At 40.0% G+C, this 9,388-nt stretch overlaps 1 gene segment (V, D, J or C); it reads left to right on the top strand.

Annotated features, from left to right (window-relative positions):
* The first annotated feature begins 445 nt into the window (after positions 1 to 445).
* Positions 446 to 9,125, top strand: LOC130844594 (T cell receptor alpha variable 22-like). The segment is given in 3 exon segments: positions 446 to 506; positions 713 to 1,120; positions 8,944 to 9,125. Coding segments are annotated over 3 exon segments (642 nt in total).
* Positions 9,126 to 9,388: the final 263 nt, after the last annotated feature.

The following is a 9,388-nucleotide window of genomic DNA, read 5'->3' as shown; positions in this document are numbered from 1 at the left end:
GCACCTGCAGAGCCACAGGCGCGTGCGTGAGAGAAGCAGAAACACGGATCCTCAGCCCTTCTGGGAAACAGCAGTTCCTTATGCAAGAACCTCCTGCATCCGTGCCCTCTGAGAGGAGAGATGGGGCTACATCATTAATTTTTGTTTACTCTTCCCTCAAATCCCCCCGAATTCCAAATCAGAGTCTGCCTTCTCAGAAAATTGTCCCTCAAGTCTTAAAATAATGACCTTTCTTCTTCCCACTGTCACCCCACCCCTCTCCAGCCCATTCTGAGTTGGTTGAGGCAGGAGGGTGGGGCTTCCTGTCACAAAGTGTGGGCTTGGGCAGGGTTTGCTGGGGGAGCTGATTGGTTGCAGGAGCAGGAAACTTTCCAGAACAAGTCATGACATCACCGACCCGGGGTTTAGTTAAGTATCTTACCGTGAAAATGTCCCAGCAAGAAGAGGCAGCATCATGAAGAGGCTAGCGGGCAGTGTGCTGGGGCTTCTGTTTGCCCAGGTTTGCTGTGAGTTGGGGCTGCCCCACAGGGGAATCGGAAGGATTGAGCAGCTGCTGAATTGTTGAGGGGTGACGGGCAGAAGCTGACAAGTCCTGCAGACTTTCTATGCTTCTCATCATCTATGGGTATTAGGGGGCACTCTCAGGGTTTTGTAGGCGTTACAGTGAGTTACAGTGACCCTCACCTGTGACTGTTTCCCTGTTTCTCATCAGGTGTGCGAGGAGTGGATGTGGAGCAGAGTCCCCCAGCCCTGAGTCTCCAGGAGGGAGCCAGCTCCACGCTGCGGTGTAATTTTTCCATCTCTGTGAACAATGTGCAGTGGTATCGTCAGAACCCTGGGGGCCGCCTCATCCACCTGTTTTCCATTCCTTCAGGGACAAGGCAGAATGGAAGATTAAATGCCACAACAGTCCCCAAAGACCGCCGCAGCTCACTGTACATTTCCTCTTCCCAGACCACAGACTCAGCCACTTACTTCTGTGCTGTGGAGCACAGTGCTCCCCAGGCACCTGCAGCCTGTGCACAAACCCTCAGCGGGGCTCAGCCCCTCCTCCAGCCACAATCACACCATGAGGCCACCACATGGCATTTGCATCACTTATTATTCCTTACCTCCACTGGTACAGTCTTAACCACAGATACTTTTTGGCCCTTCAGATTTGGGAGTTTGGTCTTTATTTTCCTTTCCAATCTATATCTCCTTCTGCACTAGAAACATCTAACTTGGAATTAACAGAGTAGCTGATAAGAAGACAGAATTAAAATAAATATTTAACCTCAATATGCTGGACTTCAAAATGGTAAAAGTGAAAGGAATTAAAAGAAAAGAAAAATAACTCCAATAAAGTTGTTATCCTGATTAGTTAGGTGTCTCAAGAATATTCAGATCTACCACCTCCACGATATGTCCCAACAGACACTTGCAAATACTGGCATCCCATCCTACGAGTGCAGCAAAGCAAACAACAACAACAATGAAAACTTACTCAATGTTTAATATACACATAGTCACTTAGAATAAAATTATTCTAGGTGCAAGAAATTTTAAGTCCATTTTACTGTCTATGGTCAAGGACTTGGAAGGGCTGATTCCTTCTAGAGCTTTAAGGGAGAATCCATTTCCTTGCCTTTCCTGACTTCTGAAGGCCAACTGGATTCCTTGGTTCATGACCCCTTTTGAATAACTCCAACCTCTTGCTTCCGCCACCATAGCTCCTTCCTCTTTTGGAGTCAAATATCTCTCTGCCTCTGTCCTATAAGGTATACACAATTAATAAATAGAAATCTCAATTAAATAGATTTGGGAGAAAAGGGGAAGCTCTCACACCATGAGAAGATAGCACAGGGCAAAGGGAAGATGAAAGCCACCTCTTATTTCCTGGCAAGGACTCAGCCAGTGAAAAGCCATGGACTCTGTTTAGTATAGCCCTCCCAACTTCCTTTTCCTCTCTATAAAAGCATTCTCCTTCCCTTGCTGGGTGGGAACTTGCGTGTGGCTCATCATGGTTGCAGACCCTGAATTGCAATTCTTTGTTGATCCGAAATAAACTCATCTTTCCTGGAGAAATATCTGGCAGTCTATTGCTTGTTCCCTGTATCTATGATTCATTTTTTTGTTCTATTTGTTCCTTTGTTTTATTTTTTAGATCCCGTATATAAGTGAAAACACACAGTATTTGTCTTTCTCTGTCTGACTTGTTTTACTAAATTTAATACCCTCTACGTCTATCCATGTTGTCTCAAATGGCAAGATTTCATTCTTTCTTGTGGTTGATTAATATTCCATTATGTGGTGTGTGTGTGTTTATAGATAGGTAGATAGATGATATATAGAGATAGATAGATAGATAGATAGATAGATAGATAGATAGATAGATAGATGATATAGATAGATAGATAGAGATAGATAATCTTCTCTATTCATTCCTCTATGAATGAACACTTAGGTTGGTTGGTTCCATATCTTGGCTATTGTAAATAATGCGGCTATGAACATTGGGGTGCAGATATAATTTGTTTTCTTTGGATAAATACCCAGGAGTGGAATTGCTGCATCATATGGTAGTTATATTTTCAATTTTTTGAGGAATCACTATAATGTTTTCCATAGTAGCTGCACCAGTTTCCAACCCAGCAGCAGTGCAGTAGTGTTTCCTTTCGTCTGCATCCTCACCATACTTGTTATTTCTTTTCTTTTGATGATAGCCATTCTGATAGGTATGAGGTGATACTCATTTTGGTATAGATTTGCTTTTTTCTGAGGATTAGAGGTGTTGGGCATCTTTTCATGTGCCTGTTGGCCATCTGTATTTCTTTAGAAAAATGGGTATTAAGGTCCTCTTCTCATTTTTTAATCAGACTGCTTGTGTTTTCGATATTGAATAGTATGACTTGTTTATGTATTTTGGATATTAACCCCTTATTGCAAATATCTCCCATTCCCTAGGCTGCCTTTTCATTTTCTTGATGGTTTCCTTAGCTGCGCAATAGATTTTACTTTGATTGGGGTGCCTATGCTGGAGGACACAGATCCAAAAAATATTATAAAGAAAATGTTAATGTCAAAACTGTCTATATTTTCTTTTTGGAGTTTTAAGGTTTCAAGTCTTACATTTAAGTCTTTAACCTGTTTTGAGTTCGTATGTGTATATGTTGTGAGAAAAAGAAAATATTCTACTTTCATTCTTTTACATGTAGCTGCCTGGTACGCTCAATACCACTTATTGAAGAAACTGTCTTTTCCCCATTGCATATTCTTGCTTTCTTTGTCACAGATTGATTGCCCATATGTGCATTGGTTTATTTCTGGCTTCTCCATCTGTTCCATTGATCTATAGATCTGTTTTTGTGACAGTACCAGTTTGATTACCATAACTTTGCAGCACATTTTGATATCAGGGAGTGCAACACTTTCAACTTTGTTCTTTTTTCTTAAAACTGCTTTGGCTATTTGGGGTCTTTAGTGGTTCCATACAAATTTTAGGATTATTTATTTTAGTTCTGTGAAAAGTGCCATGGGTATTTTGTTAGGAATTACATTGACTCTGTACATTGCTTTGGGTAGTATGAACATTTTAAGAATATTAATTCTTCCAGCCCATGAACATGGGATATCTTTCCTTTTGTATTGTCTTAAGTTACCTTCGTCAGTGTCTTATATGAGTTTTCAGAGTACAAGACTTTCACCTCCTTGGTTAAATTTATTCCTAGGTATTTTATTCTTTTTGATTCAACTACAGATTGGATTGTTTTCTTAAATTCTCTTTCTAATAGTTATTATTAGTGTACAGAAATGCAACAGATTTCTGTATATTAATCTTGTATCCTGAGACTTTACTGAATTCATTTATTGGTTCTATTAGTTTTTTGGTGGTGTATTTAAAAATTTTTATATAGAATATCACGCCATCTGTAACTAGGGACAGTTTACCTCTTCTTTTCCAGCTTGGATGCCTATTATTTCTTTTTCCTGTTTGATTGCTGTAGCTCAGAATTCCAGTACTAAGTTAAATAGAGAGTTGCATCCTTGTCTTGTTCCTGATCTTAGAGAAAAAGATTCAGCTTTTTACCATGTAGTATGATGTCAGCTGCAGATTCGTCATAAATGTGCTTTATTATTTTGAGGTATGTTCTCTTCATACTAAGTATGTTGAAAGTTTTTATCATGAATGTTCAATTTTGTCAAAGTCTTTTTCTGCATCTATTGACATAGTCATGCAATTTTTATGCTTTGTTCTATGAATGTTGTGTATCACATTGCTTGATTGTGGATATTGAACCAGTCTTGCACACCTGAAATAAATCTCTCTTGATCATGATGTATGATTCTTTTCATGTTTTGTTGGATTCAGTTTGCTGCTATTTTGTTGAGGATTTTTGCATTTATGCTCATCAGGAATATTGGCGTGTAATTTTCTTTTTTGTAGAATATTTGTCTGGTTTTGGTATCAAGATATTGTAGGCCTCAGAGAATGAGATTGAGAGTAGAGAATCATTCTTAGTCAGTAGAGGTTGAGAATGAGATTGAGATAATTCCTCATCTTCAATAATTTGTGACAGATGGGTACTAACTTTTCTTTGAATATTTTGTTGAATTTCCTTTTGAAACATATGGTCCTGGATTTCTATTTCTTAGGAATTTTTTGATTACTGATTCAATTTCATGACTAATAATTGATCTGTTCAGATTTTCTGTTTCTTTCACATTCAGTCTCAGAAGACTGTACATGTCCAGGAATTTATCCATTTCTTTTACAGTCACATTTTTAGATTCCAGGCATTAGGACCTGGATAACTTTGGGAGCCCTTAATTCAGGCTAAAACATATATTACATCAACTCTAGATATCCATTTTCCACTCCTCTGACACTTGCTGTTGTTTGCTTTTTTATTTGTCTAATGACTTTACTATTTCAGTTAGGTTATTTTTTCCCACACTGTACAATCTATGATGTTGTTCCTCAAAGGATACAGTCTCGGGTATGTGCTCAAACATTCTGGTGTGGTAGTGGTTTAGCAAGGCTCTTTGGCAGTCTTTTTCTCTAATTGCTATGCTAAACTATTTGCCTCTGTTTGTATCATACCTAGGCAATAGACTCCATTAATTGCTGGATGATTGGTTTTTTTGTTTGTTTTCAACAATGCCATGAAGGCATGAATTGTTCCAAGGTCTCATCCAAGTAAATTTAGGCCCATTTGCAGAGACAGTCTTGGAAGTTTTCTTTGAGGTTGTCTGACCAGGGAGGACTCTTCCTAGCTGTCTCTTTTGCTGTGCTTTCTGTTAAGATCTTGGGTAGTTGTCTATGAATTACCTTGTTGCTCTCATTAAGCTACCAGCCTCTTCTTAATTGCTTACTATCAAAATCTCCACTGTTTTCAATAGCAGCCTTAATCTTGAGTTTCCCAATGCTCTCTTCCAAATAAAGTCTTCCAAAAGAGAGAGCTCTCTGTTCTTACAGCTGCTTCTCTCCCTGGGCACAACCCCTGAGCTACCTCTCAGCACCTGTAATAAGGGTCAGTGGCCTGTTTGTCTCAGAGTGACATCTCTGCTTTATAAGCAGTGTGATGGGAGGGAGCAGTAGCCTCGTCTTCTTGGCTTACCTTTGCCAGCATGAAATCACCACTCAATGAGATGAGATGAGAGAAACAAGGCCCAGTATTCTCAGTCTACCATGCCTGAGGTAGAGCTTCTGCCCTACAAGTGAGGTGAAATGTGCCCATTGACCTGTCAGCTTTTCTTGCCTGCAATATAGTTTCTGTAACACAAAGCTGGAGGTCATGAGAAATGTAGGCAGTCAGCCTCTCCCTGGGAGACATGGTAACCCTAGACTAGGAACTGGAGAGAGAGGGAGCCCTGTGTTCTTGGCTGCACTCACCCAGAGTAGAGCTTCCAGCATCCTGAGGTGGAGATGGGAGGTGGGTCATGGCTCCATTGCCACAGATTCTTTCTGTTTATCATGGAGAATTAGTAGATTTCATGAATAAATGTTTCTCTGTATACTCTTTTTTATTTGATGGATAACCTTGCTATGTGCCTTGGCTTTAATTTTTTAAAAATAACTTTCTCCAGTGATAATTGTTTTGTTGGGGAAAGTATCCATGAATTTACTCACAAAGTCATTCTGGAACTTACAGCCTCCTATTTACATTATTAGCACAACTAGAATTGGATTAGACAGAATAAAATCAAAGTTAAACTTTTCTTTGAGATTCATTGGCTTTCTCCAGTGACAAAGAAAGCTGTCTTCTTGTCCTTAGACTAAACTTGCCATAGTTATAATTAATCAACACACCAAGGATCTCCATAATAAAACAACCATATATTCTGAGAGTATTAATAATGAAAAACAGAAATACTGTATCTTTTCTTGTTTTTTTTTTTTTTTACAAATTGTTTATTTATTTATTGGCTGTGTTGGGTCTTTGTTGCTGTGCATGGGCTTTCTCTAGTTGTGGCGAGTGGGGGCTACTCTTCATTGCAGGGCACAGGCTTCTCATTGCGGTGGCTTCTCATGTTGCAGAGCACAGGCTCTAGGCACGAGGGCTTCAGTAGTTGTGGCTTTCGGGCTCTAGAGCTCAGGCTCAGTAGTTGTGGCACCTGGGCTTAGTTGCTCCGTGGCATGTGGGATCTTCCCGGGGTGGAATCCACGTCCCCTGCATTGGCAGGCGGATTCTTAAACATTGAGCCACCAGGGAAGTCCCCCATATCTTTTCTTAAATCATACACTAGTTATACTTAGAGCTATTATCCATAAGAAATGAAGATTAAAGCTCATATCTTCTACGTTCTGATTTCTAAACAAAAAACATCACTAGTGTTGGTTTTTACAATGTCTAATACTATAGTTTCTACTGAAGATAGCATAATTATGAGTAGTACAATTTCTTCACCAATGAAATTAATGGACAAACAATTTTTTAAATAAATTTAATTAATTAATTTATTCATTTATTTATTTATTGGCTGCATTGGGTTTTCGTTGCTGCACATGGACTTTCCCTAGTTGCTGCGAGCCGGGGCTACACTACATTGTGGTGCACGGGCTCCTCATTGCAGTGGTTTCTCTTGTTGCAGCACATGGGCTCAATAGCTGTGGCTCACGGGCTCTACAGTGCAGGCTCAATAGTTTTGGTGCACAGGCTTAGTTGCTCCGTGGCATGTGGTATCTTCCTGGGGCAAGGATCAAACCCATGTCCCCTGCATTGGCAGGCAGATTCTTAACCATTGCGACACCTAGGAAGTCCAATGGACAAACTATTTAAATACTTGCTGCCTAAAGTCCTGTTTCCCAGACTCAGACCTTGAGAGGAAGATTCTTGCACCTGAATAGGGAAAAGGAAACGGCCAAACAAGGAGCAAGTTTCAGATGTTTCTGATGTTCTGTCTGCTTGTTTTTGTGGGGAGCTCTAGAGCATAAACAAGTCTACAATGTGCCACTTAGACAAAAGAGAGCTGGATACTCACAGAAGTCAGTTATTATCTCAGCTGCTGGCAGCAAAGCACACAGGAGTTGGGGAATGAGCACAAATGAAGTTTCTGAGAGAATTTGAGCAAGGTACCAACAATGTGAAATATAGCCACTGTAACTTTTATTCCTTGAAACAGTCCTTCAGGTTTCAATGCTTTTGCTATTATGCAAGTCAAATGCAGCAATGTTCACATTTGTCTTTGAATTACCTTTGTCTATGGAAACACCACTATCTTTTTCTAGCCACTTGTACACACATTCCTCCCCAGCACTATCTGCTCTAATCCTCACACCTCTCTGCTTCCTAAGTGATAAAGGACATTTTTTACTCACAAACCCAGGTTTCGCTCCCTACCCAGTGTTGCCTGCCCAATCCTCCTACTCTTTGACCCCTGATAGAGCTTCTCTTATTCACTAATTTTCCAGAATCATATTCACTGTCCAGAGGCTATGGATTGTTTTATTCTCTCTTAGATGAAATTTCAACAGAAATGGTATTGTGATCCTAACGACATCAGAAGCCAAGGGACACCTGTGATACTGATGTGTGTGAAGCAAGAGATGGAGTGTGCATATGTCTCAAATCTGTACAGATTTACAATTTAAAATTCACTTTTTATACTTCAACTCTCATCAAAAGCATTTGGAGCAACCTAAATGTTAGCCTTGGATCCATGACCACCTTGGAAATATTTCATTTTCCTGATTTATATTTTAAAAGAAATATAAATTGAACTTGATTTATCTCCTGTCATTTCTTAGGGTCATGTAAAATGTGGACACATAGGAAAGACTGTGTTAAAATTGAAGTCCATTAGGGCAAAAGGATTATATATTCTCTCTGTTCTGATCCATGGCCTTAGCTTATAATAATATATTATGCCCCTTGTGTATCCTCAATAGGCTTTAATTAGTATTTGTAATAAAAGATAAATTCCCCTCTACACGCTAATCTTGTGACTTTATGGGAGTCCCTCTCTTCCCATTGTAAGGTAATGTAATCCCTGTTAAGACATCAAGCTGTCCTGATATATGATTTTTAACCTTCTAGGAGGTATAAGAAAAAGAAAGAGGTGGATAGTGGGAAAGAAATTCGGACCTGCTCTTTGTCCATGTGTGAAAAGTGTATATCTTTGAGGGAGATAGGTTTAAGTGAAAGCACTTGTGAGAGGGTGGGGCCTGTTGAAAGACTTAAAGCAGGTGTGAACTTAAAGTCAGAGTTCTAGCTGGCTAAGAAGACCAGAAGTATTTGAGTTGTCACAGAGCATTGGTGCCAGGAACAATGGACAAGATACTGAGAGAATCATTACTGATTCTGTGGCTTCAACTAGGCTGTGAGTGGTGGAGGACAAGACCTAGGAAATATTATTAGTTAGAGGGGATGAAAAAATTGGGGTACACAAATTCATGCAGAAAGAAACTTTAAGAAGGAAATATCAATTTGTGGACCTAAGGATTTTTATCTCTTTAAGCAGGGGTGAGTGGCCAACAGAAGGAAGGAAGAAAACGACCAGCAGCAGGTGAAACTGAGCCCCTATCTTTGACAGTTCAGGAAGGAGAGATTTCAGTTCGGAACTGTACTTACGAGAAGCGTGAGTTTGGCTACCTTCCATGGTACCAGAAATACCCTGGGAAAGGCCCTGCATTCTATTCTTGACAGCCATACGTTAGTTATGAATTAAAAAGAAGATGGAAGATTCACAATTTCTTCAGTAAAAGTGCCAGGCATCTCTCATTGCACATCACGGCTTCCCAGACTGGAGTCTCAGCCACCTATGTCTGTGCAGCAAGGGCACAGTGCTCTCCCGGTATCTCCAGTCTGTACCTAAACCTGCATCTGAGGCTCGAGCCAAATCCTGCTGTGTAGATGAAATATTCACACACACACACACACACATACACACTCACACACACAATATG

This window comes from Hippopotamus amphibius, chromosome 2, assembly GCF_030028045.1.
Source record: "Hippopotamus amphibius kiboko isolate mHipAmp2 chromosome 2, mHipAmp2.hap2, whole genome shotgun sequence".
NCBI lineage: Eukaryota > Metazoa > Chordata > Mammalia > Artiodactyla > Hippopotamidae > Hippopotamus > Hippopotamus amphibius.
This window is presented reverse-complemented; position numbering and strand designations above follow the sequence as displayed.